We start from the raw sequence: 19437 nt of genomic DNA on the forward strand, positions 1-19437 counted from the left end.
TGGCATTTGTAGTTCTTTATGATAGCCACATTAGCATTTTGTTGTAGTTTTTTTTGTGTGGGGGGGTAAATAAAGGCAAATATATTGATAAAAGTCACATTGTCCTAGAGAGATTTACACGGTTATGAAAACGTCACACCAGGCTAACCCTACACAAAACACAGCCTTTATTTTAAGTGTTTCTAAAGTCCCTATGGGAAAAATGAATGGTGGAAAAACGATTGGAACCATTTCCCTGTTTGACCACTAGGTTTTATGGGTATTATGACTCATACTGCAGTACTCTATAGCTGTGTGTCAACAACAGAGAGTTGACAAATACATAGCAGGGTTAAAGTAGTAGAGAGGCATGAGGGCAATCAACACTTTATTCACAGTTACTCACTATTACAACTCTCTGCTATGGGAGTGTCACTGCTAAGAAACGAAGAAAGCAAAAAAAGGCAATATAATGAATATGCATGTCAAGCTGCATTACATTGTTGTGTTGTTTACGGTTGTGTACAGCAGACGAGCATTGTCATTTTACAGGGAATTCTTTTCACAGTGAATATTTTCTAAGTGCTTTTTCATCATAAATACGTTTTTTTTTTTCAAACTAAAAGTGGGTTTTTGACAGAGCAGAGAAGAAATTCAGAAAGATGTGCAGAGAGAACAAACGGACAAATACAGAACTAGGACAATTCATCAGGCTAAGTTCTTATCTAAAAGGTCATATTTGTCAACTCATATCAAACACAAATGAGAAGTCTGCCTCCTTTTCAGTATTATAAAAAATTAACTGCACAACATACATTCAAATACATACTGTACAGCAAGTCCTTATTTTCACAATGTTATCATAGCACCATGTGTAGCAAGCTGAACAAACTAACCTGACCAGACCTAGCTGGTGGCATTAGCAATACAAAGGAGTAAAATGACATCCACTAATGAAATGTAAGCGTTCTGCTGGTGTGAAGATGTTTATACCAATTGTTTGTACCATTGTCTAGGAGGGTGGGGTATTGGTTAGAGAAGTCCCATCCTGAGTTTGAAGTGAACTAGGGGGGATAAGCTAGATGATGATGTGATGTGTCATATCCTAACCAGCTTCATCCCCATACAGTCTGGTGTGTTGTCGTCATCAAACCTGCCTCATTCTTGGGGGCTGTAAATAATACTTGCATGAAATTTGATCAACGTTAATATTAGTTACAATACAAAAGAATGGAGTACATGTCCTGGGGGAATCATTCTGTAGACGTAGCACCAACAAAAGGAGGTGAGGAGTCTTGAGTTGTGGGCCTTGAGGAGAGTTTCCAGGGTACTGATGTTTTGTTGACAGTACTTTTCATGCTGTGAGTGTGCAAAGCTTGACTTGATGTAATTGCCTGACATCATATACCATATACTAATGGCACAAGGCCATAAGGGATGATACACGTCAGGTTGTAGCAGCAGAGTTGACATTAAGCTAATCTCGGCACCCAATGTTAAGGCGTTTACGAGAAACTAATATTAAACACACCTCACATTCACTGTTCACTCAGTGCGGTTGTTGAAAGTCAAAGTAAAGGTTCAGAGTGTATCCACGCTCAACTGATGAGTCTCCAACTCAGGTTGGTGGTCCTGAGATCTGGGGAGATAGGAGCGGTAAGAACATTCCTGTGTGAGTGTGTGTGTGTGTGTGTGTGTGTGTGTGTGTGTGTGTGTGTGTGTGTGTGTGCCGATGTGAATGTGTGTGTGTGTCGATGTGAATGTGTGTGTGTGTGTGAGACAGAGGGAAAGAAGACGTGAGAGGTTATAGTTTTCATTTTCTTGGCTGTTTCAGTATTTTCTCTTCTGAGTGATGATCTGAGTATCAGTGGTAGCTAATGTTGGATCAGCATCCTCTTCCATAAACTCCTACAATAGTGCTATTTCAGGTTACATTCCCATGAAGTCTGTACAAGGTCCTCAGGTTCTCCAGTAGTTCTGGTCGTCCTCTGTTGGCACACTGCGATGTGGTGGATTGTGCGACATAGGTTGCTAACCAACCCATCCTTCCCAAATCTGCCCTCTGTATAAACAACACCAAGATGAAGATAGATCAGAGTCATCAATCAATTGCTTATAACAGTAGTTCCAATGGGTATTTTCCTAGCAACTCTAATAGGAAAACACAAGAAGGTGACACTGACAAGAAATGACCAGAAAAGACACCTCATCAGCACAATACCACTGACTTTGAAAAGGGAATCTATCTTATCGTTGAGGGCATGGCACTTAAATGCAGGTAAGTATTAGTTACATGAAAAGCCTGGACCGAGGGGGCTGAGAAGAGCATGCTACTAGGCCATCTGACAAAGCAAGGTAATCTGGATGAAGAGGGGGAGGTTGGCTGAACTGAGAGGAAAAGATGGGTTATGACAAACTCACAGCGATTTGGAGGAGGGCTTCTTCACTTTTGGCTTCTTTCGACGCTGAACTGGCCTGAAGCATGCACAGCGCGGACACATACAGTCCACATGCGGGGGAAACACACACATACACAAACAAACAGCGAAGACATTACAAAATGAGGAACAGAAGCTGCTAGCATGCTTGTTTTTTAGAATTCATCTTGTGCTAAAAAGGTTTTCAAAATAAGTGTTCCATTCTATTATCTACCCAATGTAGAAAAATGTATAACCTACAGTATATCTTTAACTTTAGTGATGAATTGTTAGTCGTATTCATCCTTGAAAAAACGTGAACAATTAGACAACAAAGGACAAAAAGACATCAAGCCAGAAAAATGAGGGTACCTGTATTCACTGAAGGAGTTTCTGTCTTTACTACCTGAAATAGAGAATGTTTTATAGAACAGAATTAACAGAGTTGTGTGTGACTGTGTGTGTATGTGTGTGTGTCTATGTGTGCGTGTCTTTCTTACTCACCTGTCTCTGGGTTGCATTGCTTGTGGCCTTTGCAGCTCCTCAGTTCCATAAGCTGCTGGTGCATCTGGTTGAGGGCAGTGCGGTCCAAGGTGCTAACCCCATTTATCAACTATAGAAACACAAAGTAATAGAGGACACTGTAAAAAAAAAATCACAATAGGCTAAATCTCATTTGTGAGATTTAAAAGAGATAGGGAGAGAAAGATACCTGGTATGGGTCATTGTTCAGATCAAAGTACTCTATGAAGCCTGTAGCGAACTCGCAGAATATGAAGTTGTGTGTGTCGTTGATGGTCCTCAGGCACCAGTAGGTGTTGTTGTTTGCGCTGGTACAAGCACAGAATGGACCCACTGGCAGGGGAGGGAAAGAGACAGAGGGGGCTATTCAAACAAGATGCATGGCCAATTTTACAGTACTATACAGTATCTACTTTATCTTATTTTTGGAGCTTACAAGTAATCATTCAATATGTAATTTCGTGCCAGAGTGGTAAAAAAAGATTGAATCCCACTTTTACAACAACTGTTTACTGTTCTGCATTTGATTTAGTCTGTATTCTATCATTCCATACTTGTCCAGAAGGGGGCTGTCTGCCAGTGCTGGTTGTCGTGGGTGAAGCAGGTGAGACCAGGCATGCTGCAGGTGTCGTTGTTGCGGAGCCTCTTGAGCAGTTTACGGAGCTTCTTCCTGCGTTTCTGCTCCTTCATCAGCCACTGCTTCTTCTGCTTAGAGGGCATTTTGCTGAGGACATACCACGAGAGGACAGATACTGGTTTGTGGGGAGGTTTCTCTCTCTCGCATTCTTTCTTTCTCTCTCTCACACACACACAAACACTCTCTCTCTCTCTCACACACACACACACACACACACACACACACACACACACACACACACACACACACACACACACACACACACACACACACACACACACACACACACACACACACACACACACACACACACACACACACACACACACTCTCTCTCACATGAATTACCTGAGTGAGTAAATGCGACCTGCATTGAGTCTGAACATCCCTTTGTTTTTGGATAGGTAACTGGGAGTGTTACACTGGCACTCTTCAGGCCGAACCTTCTTCAGGTGACCCTTGACCTCACGCAGATTCTTTATTTTCGTCTGCAAGGTTTCAATCTACACACACACATACAATATAGTTAACCCCCGAAATGACAGGAAAGGCTACAGAATAGGCCAGATAGGGGATCAACTAGAGCAGTACCTCATGCTCAATGTGGAGCTTATGGTCTTTCCAGGCCTGGAGGGATTTGTAGAGTCCTCCATCACACCTGACTGTGTCATTCATCAGGATGGAGCACCTGTGGGGTAAACACACACCAGCTATCCGCATCTTCACCTGACAACTGCATTTACCACAGTTAGCACTTCCTTACAGAACCCTCTCTTACAGCACCCTCTCTTTCAACCCCCTGTCTTACATCACCCTCTCTTACAGCACCTTATATTTCAACACCCTCTCTTTCAACACCCTATCTTTCAACACCCTCTCATACAGCACCCTCTCTTTCAACACCCCGTCTTACAGCACCCTCTCTTTCAACACCTGATAATGAATTACTGTAGGGCTACTGTACATAAAGATGAATTACGTATATTACTACTACTCAAAACCCACAAATACTAAAACTCCACACACACACACACACACACACACACACACACACACACACACACACACACACACACACACACACACACACACACACACATACACATATATATATATATATATACAGACACACACACACACACACCCATGCACACCTGTAGGTGACTTTAAGAGCGGCAGTTGGTGTAAGGCTCTTGTTGGCTGGGGGTCTGGCTGTGACTCCCATGCCACTGAACTCCTCATCATTGTCCTCCAGCAGGCCCGCTCCTCTCCTCCTCTCCCCAGGCCAGCTGGTGTTCCTGAGGCCCATGGGCCTGTAGCCCTCAACCAGGTCCACAGCATACATGTCTCCATCCAGCTCAAATGGAACGGACCGGGCCCAACGGTTCTTAGTCAGACTCTTACCGGACTTTACCTCTGATGGGGTTAGAAGAGTTATTAGTTACAATGTTATTATTACAAAGGTAATGCAATGTCAATGACCCAAGAGAGGGTGCTAAAGTACAAAGCATTTTTCACTGTTTTCAAATGACGGACACTTGAAACTTAAATTGAATCGTGTTTCGTTGTATTTATTAGTGTTCATTTGTATAATCTGCCACTGGGTGGCAGCAAAGACTTGTCCTACTATTATTTGCAAGCACAATTTAGAAGGCATTGGTGTGGCAAATACATAAGCCACTGAAAGGACTACTCACTCTTCTTGGTGAGCAGTCTCTTCCTCTTCAAGGGTGAATGTTTGGGGCCTAGGGGGCCACAGTCACAGCTGTCTCCAGCATCGGAGACACGTCCAACCCACTGCTGGGACCCGCTGCTGGCCATCAGAGCCTGCATACGTGAGGCATAGAGACTTGCCATGCCCTTACACTTATACAGACTCAGCTTACCAGAAGGGTCCTCCACACACTGCCACTTCTTCACATGCCGAGAGAGGAGAAGGGGGGAGAGATTTAGCTACATTTCTGCTAATGTATAAGTGTGTGTGTGTGTGTGTGTGTGTGTGTGTGTGTGTGTGTGTGTGTGTGTGTGTGTGTGTGTGTGTGTGTGTGTGTGTGTGTGTGTGTGTGTGCCTGTGTATTTGGGTATTGTACAGAACTTTTACCTGTCCTGGCTGTTCACAGGAGCTCTGGTACTGTGCTCTCTGACACAGGTCTTTGACCCGCTGGTACTTTGGCAGGAAGTTCTCCTCCTGGGCCAAGTCCTTCCCATCAGACCTCTTGTGGAGCAGCTTCCTGTGTAAACAGGATAGAACCAGATGAGAGAAATAGAACATTGACCAAACATACTGTACATCAAACTTTGATCACTTGGCTGTGGACAATTATAAAGTAATTCTGAAATGTTGGTGAACTATCCCTTTAATTGCTCTTGATTCATGACTGGATTATGAATGAAACATACTGACCCTCTCTCTACCAGGAAGGAGTCCCTCCACATCTTACCCTTCTTGTTCACCTGGAACCTGCAACAAGAGCAAGAAAGGTCAAGTGATCCTGAAGCATCCATTGTGTTGAGTCCAAAACATGCAAATAAAGTTGTGACTTTCTCTACCTGTTGACAGGTTTGTCTGTGTCCAGGAGTTTGAGGATGGATTTGCCGTCCATGTCAGAGGGAACGTCCACTCCGGCCATGTCCAACAGTGTGGGAGCCAGGTCAATGTTCAGCACCACATGAGGGTTACTGCAGAAGGACACAGGAACAGGTGGAGGAGAGAGATGAGTGCTGCAAAAGAGATCCAGTAGCAGTAACAGTGAGATAAGAGCCAAAGCTAACCGTTTCCATTCATAAAAAGGTACTGTAGAAGTCTTCAAAGTTGCACTCACATGGCTCCTGCCTCCACGTTGGGGCCTCGTATGAAGAAGGGCACCCGGATGTCAAACTCATATGGCATGGACTTGCCTTTGACCAGGCCGAACTGACCAATATGGTAGCCGTGGTCTGATGTGTAGATAATGTAGGTGTTGTCCAACTCACCTGTCTCCACTAGCATGTTGTACACCTGAGGACGAGGACACAGTAAGACATGTAGTCGGGTAGATTTAGCCAGTCTGTTCCTCCTTTTCCACACTGTCTGTCTCTCTTTCTGTCTGACCCACCTTGTCCACACTGTCTGTCTCTCTTTCTGTCTGACCCACCTTGTCCACACTGTCGTCCACAGACAGCAGGGTCTGCATCCTCCGGCGCTGCAGCATGTTCGTGAACTGCATGTGGACAGGTTTCATGGGGCCTGTGTAGCGCAGGATCCAATGTTTGTCTGGGTTAGGAGCGTAGTTATAGCTTGGGGTTCTAAGAAAGGGACGGATGGAAAAACGAGTGTGAAGAAAGAGCCAGTAAAGGGGGGAAATAATTTCAGGTGAGAACTGTGCCTGCACATACTTAGTTACCAACACATTTTATCTTCATTGACGAGTCTTTGCTTTTCCTGTTATGGCACTTCCTTTCGTTACCAAGCACCTTAGACAGAAGAATGCTTATTTCTGTGAGATTATCACCATTATGCCTCCAGAAATCACAGAGGAGCTTAAAACTGAAATCTTTAGTCGGGGAAACTGCCACATCTGGTTGAGATATTACAACAAAGACGTTACTTCAAACACTTTCTTTCCCTCACATCATTGCACTCGTGATATAACACCAGAATATGTACAGCAACTTCCTTACCACGCTGCTGGACACTCCTCTCCTCCGTTTCATCAACAAAACAAAAACAAAGGCAAGCACTGGGAATACCTAGTCAGTTACACAACTGAATGCATTGAACCGAAATATGTCTTCCACATTTAACCCAAGATCTCTGAATCAGAGAAGTGCAGGGGGCTGTCTTAAATAAGGGGATTTGAACCAGCAACCTTTCAGTTACTGGCCCATCGCTCATAACCTTTACCTGCCGAACTGTGGTGCTATTTCCCACTTTAACGACAGACATTATGCTCACATTTTAGAGCTCACATTTTACATTCAAGCATTAAGGCTCGAGGGGGCGTGGTATATAGCCAGAATACCACAGTTAAGGTCTGTTCTTATGCACAACGCAACGTGGAGTGCCTCAATTCAGCTCTTAGCCTTGGTATATTGGCCATATACCACAAACCCTTGAGGTGCCTTATTGCTATTTTATACTGGTTACCAATGTAACTAGAACAGTAAAAATAAATATTTTGTCATACCCGTGGTATACGTTCTGATATACCACAGCTGTCAGCACTCAGGACTCGAACCACCCAGTTTATAAAGAGAGGTAATGTATCTTTTGAATTAACACCGAATAGTATTATGGTTGAGAACATTTTAATAGTGCATAATATTATTCATGGAAAGTGTTTATTTTGCATGGCTTTCTACATTTTACATTCTGGGGTGAATTAATCATTGTTTGATTACATTCTATTGCATTGCATTGTATTGCATTATACCAAGCTATGACTTGTTTCATGTTGTTTTATGATTGGCATGTACAACAATAGCCTTTTCCAGTGCTTGCAAATGGCTCCAACCACACCTTTGAAAGTGATCTCAGAACTTATTGCGTAATGCTGAATTGGAGGCATATAAACCACAGAAAAGGCAACCAGCCAGCTGCCGTACTGATCAATTTCAACTAACACGGAGAGGACAGTTTAATCAATATTCACTCAGGGGCAGATGGAACCTTAATGATTATAAAATAAACAAACTGCTAAATATCTAATGACGTTTTGGAGGCAGGGCATATTTAACATTTACAGCATATCGATTTGACTTGGATAAAGGAAAATCGTTTTTGTCCTTGGAGCACAAGGTCCTGACAACAAGAGGGTGTGGCAACTGCACTGTCCGCAACCGCAGGGCTCTTCCGAGGGTGATGCGGTCTGCCCAACGCATCACTGGGGGCAAACTACCTGCCCTCCAGGACACCTACAGCACCCAATGTCACAGGAAGGCCAAAAAGATCATCAAGGACAACAACCACCGAGCCACTGCCTGTTCACCCCGCTATCATCCAGAAGGCGAGGTCAGTACAGGTGCATCAAAGCTGGGACAGAGAGACTGAAAAACAGCTTCTATCTCAAGGCCATCAGACTGTTAAACAGCTATCACTAGGACATTCGAGGCTGCTGCCCTATATACATAGACTAGGAATCACTGGCCACTTTAATAAATGGAACACTAGTCACTTTAATAATGTTTACATATTTTGCATCACTCATCTCATATGTACTAACTGTATTCTATTATATTCTATTGTATCTTAGTCTATGCTCATCCATATATTTATATATTCTTAATTACATTCCTTTACTGAGATTTGTGTGTATTGGTATATGTTGTGAAATTCTTCGCTACAGACGCAATAACATCTGCTAAACACGTGCATGTGACCAATAAAATGTGATTTGATTTTAAGATAAGTGTCTGCAATGTGGACAAGGAAAAGGTTTTTCAGGAGGGCTGGAGTAAGAGGGGAGCCATTTTCTCTCCCTCCATATTGAAGGGAAAGTGAGATCCTCTACAAGCTCACATCGTGAGAATGTATGTAAATTCATGAGATAAAGCTATTAAAAGTTGACATGAAAACAGCCTGGGCTGAACGAATTCACTGTGTAAAGTCTTAGTTCAAGACTTTAATGATGCTTATGTGATTCACTCTTACAGGAGAGAACATTCAACCAAAGACACAGGCGCATTACTGCCTCCATGTACAGTACCAGTCAAAAGTTTGGACACACTGACTCATTCAACGGTTTTTCTTTCTTTTGACTATTTTCTTCATTGTAGAATAATAGTGAAGAAATCAAAACTATGAAGTAACACATATGGAATCATGTAGTAACCAAAAAAGTGTTAAACAAATCAAAATATATTTTATATTTGAGATTCTTCAAAGTAGCCACCCTTTGCCTTGTGACAGCTTTGCACACTCTTGGCATTCTTTCAACCAGCTTCATGAGGTAGTCACCTGGAATGCATTAAAATTAACAGGTGGGCCTTGTTAAAAGTTCATTTGTGGAATTTCTTTCCTTCTTAATGCGTTTGAGCTAATCACTTGTGTTGTGAAAAGGTTGGGGTGGTATACAGTGGCTCCCGAGTGGCTCAGCGGACTAAGGCACTGCATCTCAGTGTTTGAGGCGTCACTACAGACATCCTGGTTTGAATCCAGGCTGTATCACAACCGGCTGTATTTGTTCACAATAGCCCGATTTGTTAGAAGACCAAGTCCATATTATTGCAAGAACAGCTCAAATAAGCAAAGAAAAATGACAATCCATCATTACTTTAAGACATGAAGGTCAGTCAATCTGGAAAATTTCAAGAACTTTGAAAGTTTCTTCAAGTGCAGTTGCATAAACCATCAAGCGCTATTTTGAAACTGGCTTTCATGAGGACCGCCACAGGAAAGGAAGACCCAGAGTTACCTCTGTTGCAGAGGATAGGTTCATTAGAGTTACCAGCCTCAGAAATTGCAGCCCAAATAAATGCTTCACAGAGTTCAAGCAACAGACACATCTCAACACCAATAATAAGAAGAGACTTGCTTGGGCCAAGAAACACGAGCAATGGACATTAGACCGGTGGAAATCTGTCCTTCAGTCTGATGAGTCCGATTAAGAAATGTATGGTTCCAACCACCATGTCTTTGTGAGAACTGATGCTCTCCGCATGTGTGGTTCCCACAGTAAAGCATGGAGGAGGAGGTGTGATGGTGTGAGGGTGCTTTGCTGGTGACATTGTCAGTGATTTTTAGAATTCAAGGCACACTTAACCAGCATGGCTACCACAGCATTTTGCAGCAATACGCCATGCCATCTGGTTTGCACTTAGTGGGACTATCATTTGTTTTTCAACAGGACAATGACCCAACACACCTCCAGGCTGTGAAAGGGATATTTGACTCAGAAGGAGAGTGATGGAGCGCTGCATCAGATGACCTGGCCTCCACAATCACCCAACCTCAACCAAAGGGTGCTTTGCTGATGGTTTCGGATGAGTTGGACCGCAGAGTGAAGGAAAAGCAGCCAACAAGTGCTCAGCATATATGGGAACTCCTTCAAGACTGTTGGAAAAGCATTACTCATGAAGCTGGTTGAGAGAATTCCAAGAATGCACAAAGCTGTCAAGGCAAATGGCGGCTACTTTGAAGACTGTAAAATATAAAATATATTTAGATTTTTTTTTACACTTATTTTGTTACTGCATGATTCCATATATGTTATTTCATAGTTTTGATGTCTTCACTATTATTCTACAATGTACAAAATCGTACAAATAAAGAAAAACCCTTGAATGAGTAGGTGTGTCCAAACCTTTGACTGGTACTGTATGTCTCTCCCAGAGCCAATGGAAGACATGACATTAGCTCCAGAGCATAAGAGAAACATTCAGGGCCAAAGCGCTTATCTTCGGGGTACTGTGCCAAGCAGACAAAGGCCGGGGCCCATAGTGTGTTATCATAATCTATGGATGCATATCTATCATGAACCTCTTTAACAATGCCAGTCTAAATCATGCAATTTGTAAGGATCGTTACTGAGGCAAATCTCCACTTAGTGCACTACCACACTGCATCTTCTGTCAAATGAGTGTATGTGTGTGTGTGTGTACAATATACTCTTACATGTGCTGCGAGGCATTCTGGAAGGCAGTGCTGTACTGCGGTGCTGAGTCCTCCGGCCCATGGGGGGCAGCGTGGCTCAGGACCATCATCACTGGTCGGTGGGGGTACATCCTCTTGGACGAGCGGAAGTAGTTGATGCTGTCATTGGTGATGATGTCTGTTAGATAGTCCTGTGGAAGCAAGAATCACCTGACCATGAGGATCTGAACTGTAATATTACTTCCTCCCAGAAGGGGAAAAATTAATGTGAATAGAGAAATGGAGCTTGTTATAACAGCTTCCTTATAACAATATTTAAATTCAGAATAATCTGTTTACTATACTGTCTTATAACAGTATTATAATCATGAAATTGGATGATTAAATTATGATCTGAGTAGGTTACTCCAATGTGTGACTGAAAACTGAAACAGGATGAAACCTTTGGATATTGGCTGCCATGCTTCTCCCGCACGCTGTTCCTGCACAGGGTGTAGTTGTAGAAGCGAGAGTTCTTCACCAGCGCTACCCACTCCCTCCAGCCAGGGGGCACATAGGAGCCGTTGTACTCATTCAGGTACTTCCCAAATAACGCTAGGACATGGGGGTTGATAAGTACAAAGTGATTCTCTATGCAATAATGTGTGTGTGTGTGTGTGCGTGCACAGCTCACACTCACCCGTCCTGTAGCCTGAGTTGTTAAGGTGCACAGCGAAGGTATGAGGCTCATGGTGGGCCTGCCAGGAGGGTGAGGAACAGTTCTCGTTGTTGGTGAAGGTGTGGTGGTTGTGAACGTACTTCCCTGTCAGAATGGAGGAGCGTGACGGGCAGCACATGGGAGTGGTGGAGAAGGCGTTAGAGAAATGGGTGCCTCCCTGCTCCATGATACGCCGTGTCTTATTCATGGCCTGCATTGACCCTGGAGGAGAAAGAGAGGGGGAAGAGGACATTGAGGGGAAGAGAGGCAAAAGGATGGATGGGGTGAGGGATGCGAGAGAGGAAGAGAGAGAGTGAACAGTTTTTATTGGGTCATAAGGGCAATACAATCATAAAAATAAAATACAATATTACACTTTCCCCCCTTTTTTTGTTGAACATCCCACACCACCTATTCCTCTGGCAGCCCCACCCTATCCTCAACCTTGGACAACCCATAATATATAAAAATATATATATAAAAATAAATAAAAATAAAAATAATAATTATTATTTATTTTTTAAACACGCCCTACACTAGAATATACACAGCAAAGTAATTTGCAAATAACACACTATCAAGTAAGCATTTTACATCACACACCTACATCATATCCAACAGTTTAGAGATTTCTGAAACAGCTACTTTCCATGTTCCAAAGTGCTAAGACTGTCTTTATTCATACGGACAGTGGATACATTCCAACATAATTACGTTTTGAAAGTATGCTAGCCATTTCCTTATATGAAGGTAATGTGGTGGCATCCAGCGCTGAACAACACGTTTTTCACAGCAGTCAACCCAGACAGCCAAAACTTTTGCTGGTTCTCATTAAGCTGCATACCTGCATCATCGTTAAGCAACAGCAGAATTGGTTCAAGGGGTACAGTTTTATCAACCATGTCAGAGAGAATAGACGACACTTTTCTCCAAAACTTATAAACTTCAGGACAATCCCATATCATATGTTTGTATGTGCCAAGTGTATTGAGGTTACATATGTCACAGTATGGGCTTTGAGCCTGTTTTGCATGAAATCTAACAAGTGGTGTCCAGTATGATCTATGACAACGTTTAAAATGAGAATTGATGGTTTGGGTTCTTTGATGAGTACTTTGATGAAATATATTCTCCCAGACATTCTCCCAGTCAATAGCCTCATCATCGACAGCCAAATAATTTACCCATGCTTTAACCATTGATAGATCTTTCTGCTTTAATAGTTGAAGATGAGAGTAAATAGCAGACAGAACCTCTGGATGGGAATGTAAAAACCTACTCTATCACCAGGTGCCTTCCCAAACTTGTACCCCATAGGACTCCATATTCACAATGCGCAGACCTCAGTCTGAGATATAGAACCCCATAGGTACGAAACGCTGACTGTAGTCTGAGATATAGAATCCCATAGGCAGGAAACACTGACCGCAGTCTGAGATATAGAACCCCATAGGTACGAAGCGCTGACTGTAGTCTGAGATATAGAACCCCATAGGTACGAAACGCTGACCGCAGTCTGAGATATAGAACCCCATAGGTACGAAGCGCTGACTGTAGTCTGAGATATAGAACCCCATAGGTACGAAACGCTGACTGTAGTCTGAGATATAGAACCCCATAGGTACGAAGCGCTGACTGTAGTCTGAGATATAGAACCTCATAGGTACGAAACGCTGACTGTAGTCTGAGATATAGAACCCCATAGGTACGACGCGCTGACTGTAGTCTGAGATATAGAATCCCATAGGCAGGAAACGCTGACCGCAGTCTAAGATATAGAACCCCATAGGTACGACGCGCTGACTGTAGTCTGAGATATAGAATCCCATAGGCAGGAAACGCTGACCGCAGTCTAAGATATAGAACCCCATAGGCAGGAAATGCTGACCGCAGTCTAAGATATAGGATCCCATAGGCAGGAAATGCTGACCGCAGTCTAAGATATAGAACCCCATAGGCAGGAAATGCTGACCGCAGTCTAAGATATAGAACCCCATAGGCACGAAGCGCTGACCGCAGTCTAAGATATAGAACCCCATAGGCACGAAGCGCTGACCGCAGTCTAAGATATAGAACCCCATAGGCACGAAGCGCTGACCGCAGTCTAAGATATAGAACCCCATAGGCAGGAAACGATGACCGCAGTCTAAGATATAGAACCCCATAGGCAGGAAACGATGACCGCAGTCTACGATATAGAACCCCATAGGCACGAAACGCTGACCGCAGTCTAAGATATAGAACCCCATTGGCACAAAATGCTGACCGCAGTCTAAGATATAGAACCCCATAGGCAGGAAACGCTGACCGCAGTCTACGATATAAACTCAGCAAAAAAGAAACGTCCTCTCACTGTCAACTGCGTTTACTTTCAGCAAACTTAACATGTGTAAATATTTGTATGAACATTACAAGATTCAACAACTGAGACATAAACTGAACAAGTTCCACAGACATGTGACTAACAGAAATTGAATAATATGTCCCTGAACAAAGGGGGGGGGGGGTCCAAATCAAAACTAACAGTCAGTATCTGGTATGGCCACCAGCTGCATTAAGTACTGCAGTGCATCTCCTCCTCATGGACTGCACCAGATTTACTGCTGTGAGATGTTACCCCACTCTTCCACCAAGGCACAGGCCAACAGGCCTACAAGCCCTCAGTCCAGCCTCTCTCAGCCTATTGCGGACAATCTGAACACTGATGAAGGGATTGTGCGTTCCTGGTGTAACTCGGGCAGTTGTTGTTGCCATCCTGTACCTGTCCTGCAGGTGTGATGTACGGATGTACCGATCCTGGGCAGCTGTCTGTCCTGTCTCCCTGTAGCACTGTCTTAGGTGTCTCACAGTACGGAAATTGCAATTTATTGCCCTGGCCACATCTGCAGTCCTCATGCATCCTTGCAGCATGCCTAAGGCACATTCACACAGATGAACAGGGACCCTGAGCATCTTTCTTTTGGTGTTTTTCAGAGTCCGTAGAAAGGCCTCTTTAGTGTCCTAAATTTTCATAACTGTGACCTTAATTGCCTACCGTCTGTTAGTGTCTTAACGACCGTTCCACAGGTGCATGTTCATTAATTGTTTATGGTTCATTGAACAAGCCTGGGAAACAGTGTTTAAACCTTTTACAATGAAGATCTGTGAAGTTATTTGGATTTTGACTAATTATCTTTGAAAGACAGGGTCCTGAAAAAGGGACATTTCTTTTTTGCTGAGTTTAGAAAGAATGACGACCCTGGCAAATCAAAACAAAGACGGAGTTCCTGAAAACTAAGGAGACCCTTAGAGTTGAATATATCCCCTAGATTATTGACCCCTTTTGCAGACCAGGCTCTAGACTCAAAATGTTTATTACCGGAAGTAATAGCCTTGTAATGCCATAGAGGTGTATGGAGATGCCATTTCCAGTTACCACCTACACACTTCTCAACCTTCCTAAAATTCTATATTGTATTAGAAATAATAGGACCAAAATACAACATGCATATCTTATTAGATTCTCCAGAAAATAACACATCCTGCAATCTAATAGCTGAAACACGTTCTTCCTCAATAGTTCTCCAAGAGACTGATCACACCATGATCTAAGTGGGCGTAACTGGAAATACTGGTGGTAAATAAAACAATTTGGTAATGCAAGTCCAGCATAACACTTCTGTTGTTTTAACACCTTGAACCTAATCTTTGTGTGTTTGCCATTCCAAAGGTATTTATGTATAGATTTATCAATCATTCCCCAATAGCCTACTGGTGGAGGGAGTGGGATCGTTATGCTCAGGAATCTAATACATGGCAACACACCCTAGTTTGTAAAGAAGCAGGCAACTTCTCCCAAATGGTTAAATCTCGATCAACATCCTAGTAAATGTTCTCATAATTATACTTCACCAGACCATGCATAGATGTTTGTATACTAATAACCAAATAAATTAACTGTGTTTTTATAGGAATTGTTGAGGGAAGGGAAACTTTCTTGGCTGCTTCATTAAGCAACATTAATGCTGATTTTGTCCAATTTATCTCATACCCGGACGGACAGCAATTTGAATTCTTCAAATATGGATAATAAAGATGAGATTGAATTCTGAATATCTGTCATATATAGGAAAATATCATCCGCATGTGATATGAGAGGAAGATTTAATCAGTATAGGAAAAGCAATTACATTCTGCGTTAGACGTTGTGCTAAAGGTTCTGAGTAACGTTGGGGATAGGCCGTCTCCTTGTCTACATCTCCAAAAAATAGGGAATGGACCTGAGTGTATGACATCACTAGACACCATAGCAACAGGGTTAGAATATAACACACAAACCATATCGGTAAAATTCCTTCCCAAACCAGATTTCTCCAAGACAGCCCACAAGTACTACCATTCAAGCCCGTCAAAAGTCTTCTTGGCATCTAGAGACAGCACAGCACACGGTGTGTCCATGTCACGACTTCAACCGAAGTTCGGTGGTTGACGTCACCGGTTTTCTAATTGCCTTCATTTTCCATTTGTTTTGTCTTCATTGTACACACCTGGTTTCCATTCCATAATTATTGTTCCCTATTTAACCCTCTGGTTCCCCCATGGTTTTGTGCATGTTTGTTCATGTTAAGTTGTCTTGTATTTGTGAGCTGGAATATTTTCTCCTTCTTGAAATATTTTGTTTTTGAGTAAAAGTTACAAATATTACTAATCTCTGTGTCCTGTGCCTGACTCCGCCTTACCTGCATCACCTAGACAGTCCAGCTGTTGTGTTTCATGTATTACATGCATTCATCGACGGACATTGTCAGCTTCAACCTTTCATAAAACCTGACTGCTCTATCTGAATGAACTTATCCTAACACAAATACTTTGCCATCCGTAACGTCAACACTTTTGAACAACATTTTTGGTCAGAACAAATTAAAGATATCAGACGACAATCTGTGTGATCTTTCCCTTTCTTTGGCAGAATGTAGTAACAGTTCAGATGGAATGGCATCCGGGCCAGGCGATTTACCCTTTTTAGCACCTTTCAGTACTGACTCCAGTTCCTCTAATGAGATGGGTCGGCCTAATATGGGCAAATCAAGATGATCTAAAATATGTTTGCGTTTGTCTGTCTCAGACTGGATAGAATATTTATATAACTACAGGTAAAAATACTGCAATGTTGCATTAATATCCTGCTGATCAGAAATTAAGCCTTTAGATGGGGCTGAAAAAAATCTGTAGAAGTACAAGATTCATTTTGTTTCAGTTTTAAGGCTCGACGTCTGCTTAGTTTGCTCCCATTAATATAATAGTTCCGCCTCACTCTATGCATGATGAACTCAGCTCTCCTCCTTAATAAATCATTCAGTTCCAGTTTAACCACCCTCAAATCATTTCTGACATTATTTGAGTAATTCCTTTTCAGGTTCTGCTCAAGTGATTTTAATTTTGTCACCAATAACTTAATTCTGTGATTCCTGGCTTTATTGAGGTGAGACGCAAAAGATGATGTAAAGTCTCTGATAAACCCTTCAGTACCCATCCATGTAAACCTTGGGTCCTCTACAGAGTCCTTGTTAAGAATTCAACCTTTTACTTGAAATTCAGCAACAAACAATTTGTTTTGAAGAAGGGTCGTATTAAAACGCCAATGTTTTGTTTTATTCACTTTAAAGTTCACATCCAGTTGGGTAAGCAGGGGATTATAACCTACAAGAGTCGCAGGCAATATTTGTATTGGCGTGACATACATACTTAGAGTACCCAAGTAGAGAAAACAATCAATTCTAGAGTATGATTTGTGATATGCAGAAAAACAGGTATAATCTTTGATGCCCAGATTCTGAACTCGCCACACATCAAGAGATATTGCGATTTTCCGTCATTGCATTCAATGCTAATGGTGCTGGTTGTTGGGCATGTGAAAAAGATTGTGTGGATCTATCAAGCTTGAGATCAAAAACTGCAATCATATCTGCTGTGGCGTACAGCAGGTCAGCCACCAGAGGGAGACTCGTCGAGGCCTGGTGACAGATGGAGTATACATCACAAGGCTGGACATGCCAGGTCTCGACGGGCTCTCTGCCCAGGACTAATTGGGTCTGATTGGGGAGTTGGTGAGTAATCAAGGGCTGATTGCTCACCAGCTGTACAAGCCCCATAACGCTGCCAGAAGGGCAGCACACAGGGAGGACTGGGGGAAGTAAGGTGACTTCGTGTAGTTGGAGACGGTGCCCGGGCTAAGACGAGGGAGTTTGTGTGCCCGACAGACATGGAGCCCAGAAGACGGTATCCCGGAGAGGGTCTCGTGGGAGAGACCTATCCTTTTGATTTATTATTTAATAAACACCCTTGAAACCGAGCTAATCATACTCTGTCCGTGTCTGATCTGTGTAAACGTCTTGACCAAACCTCCTGGTCTGCCACACTGCCTCTAAAACCAATTCATACTCTGAAAGTGCTAACAATTCTTTGGTAAGCCCAAGGGAAAAGCTGTCCTCAAAAACAGCGGGTTTATAGATAGACACAAATGCTACTTTCTTGCCATATATAGACGTGCTACATTATAATAACTGGACCAAAGCGCAGCATGATCTGAGTTCCACATCTTTTTAATTAATAAAGTGAAACTCACAGCAGAACAAAACAATAATCTTAAATGAAACGTGAAGCTAATAATAGTGCTAACAAGCTACCATCCATAGTCAAAATCCCACAAAGTACAAAAGGGGAAATGGCTGCCTAAATATGATCCCCAATCAGAGACAACGATAAACAGCTGCCTCTGATTGGGAATTATACCAGGCCAACATAGATATATAATTACCTACATGACCCACCCTAGTCACACCCCGACCTAACCAACATAGAGAATAACAGGCTCTCTATGGTCAGGGCGTGACAGTACCGCCCCCCAAAGGTGCGGACTCCGACCGCAAAACCTGACCCAATAAGGGAGGGCCCGGGTGGGCATCTACCATCGGGGGCGGCTCTGGTGCGGGACGTGTCGCCGGATGCTCCGGACAGTGGATCGTCGTTAGAGGAACCAGACAGTGGATCGTCGCCGGAGGAACCAGACCTTGGGTCATCGCCGGAGGCTCCGGACCGTGGATCATCATCAGAGGAACCGGACCGTAGATTGTCGCCGGGGACTCCGGACCGTAGATCGTCGCCGGAGGCTCCAGACTGTGAAACCTCGCAGGAGGCTCTGGACTGGGAATCCCCGCTGGAGGCTCTGGACCGCAGACTGTCGCTGGAGGCTCTGGACCGCAGACCGTTGCTGGAGGCCCCGGACCGCAGACCGTCTCAGGAGGTTCCGGACTGTAGACCGTCGTTGGCAGTTCCGGACTGTGGACCATCGTTGGAGGTTCCGGACTGTGGACCATCGCAGGAAGCTCCAGACTGTGAAACGTCGCCGGAAGCTCTGGACTGGGAACAGTTGCCGGAAGCTTGGTGCATGGGGCCCGGCACAGGTGGTACCGGGCTGATGACACGTACCTCAGGGCGAGTGCGGGGTGGAGGCACAAGCCGTACTGGGATGGGAAGGTGCATTGGAGACCTGGTGCGTATAGCCGGCATCAATTGTTCCGGAACTTTTAACACACTTCTCAGGACGGGGAGCTGACTCAGGTGGCTGACAACAGGT

General features: G+C 43.5%; 1 protein-coding gene across 2 annotated transcripts in view; it reads right to left on the minus strand.

Moving 5' to 3' along the window:
- Positions 1-350: 350 nt before the first annotated feature.
- The window catches only part of LOC112219659 (extracellular sulfatase Sulf-2-like), an 89309-nt gene continuing 70222 nt past the window's right edge, over positions 351-19437 (minus strand). For both annotated transcript variants that reach the window (XM_042295076.1, XM_042295071.1), the window contains 18 exons: positions 11805-12044; positions 11568-11719; positions 11147-11316; positions 6690-6840; positions 6378-6553; positions 6106-6234; positions 5960-6016; positions 5657-5786; positions 5253-5469; positions 4710-4971; positions 4147-4243; positions 3904-4058; positions 3473-3642; positions 3109-3251; positions 2901-3009; positions 2769-2802; positions 2401-2454; positions 351-2041 (listed from right to left, as the gene is read on the minus strand). In XM_042295076.1, coding sequence (XP_042151010.1) covers positions 2011-2041; positions 2401-2454; positions 2769-2802; positions 2901-3009; positions 3109-3251; positions 3473-3642; positions 3904-4058; positions 4147-4243; positions 4710-4971; positions 5253-5469; positions 5657-5786; positions 5960-6016; positions 6106-6234; positions 6378-6553; positions 6690-6840; positions 11147-11316; positions 11568-11719; positions 11805-12044 — 2477 coding nt within the window. In that variant the 3' untranslated portion in view covers positions 351-2010. The remainder of the gene's footprint in view (positions 2042-2400; positions 2455-2768; positions 2803-2900; positions 3010-3108; positions 3252-3472; positions 3643-3903; positions 4059-4146; positions 4244-4709; positions 4972-5252; positions 5470-5656; positions 5787-5959; positions 6017-6105; positions 6235-6377; positions 6554-6689; positions 6841-11146; positions 11317-11567; positions 11720-11804; positions 12045-19437) is intronic.

This window comes from Oncorhynchus tshawytscha, linkage group LG02, assembly GCF_018296145.1.
Source record: "Oncorhynchus tshawytscha isolate Ot180627B linkage group LG02, Otsh_v2.0, whole genome shotgun sequence".
In the NCBI taxonomy this organism is placed as follows: domain Eukaryota; kingdom Metazoa; phylum Chordata; class Actinopteri; order Salmoniformes; family Salmonidae; genus Oncorhynchus; species Oncorhynchus tshawytscha.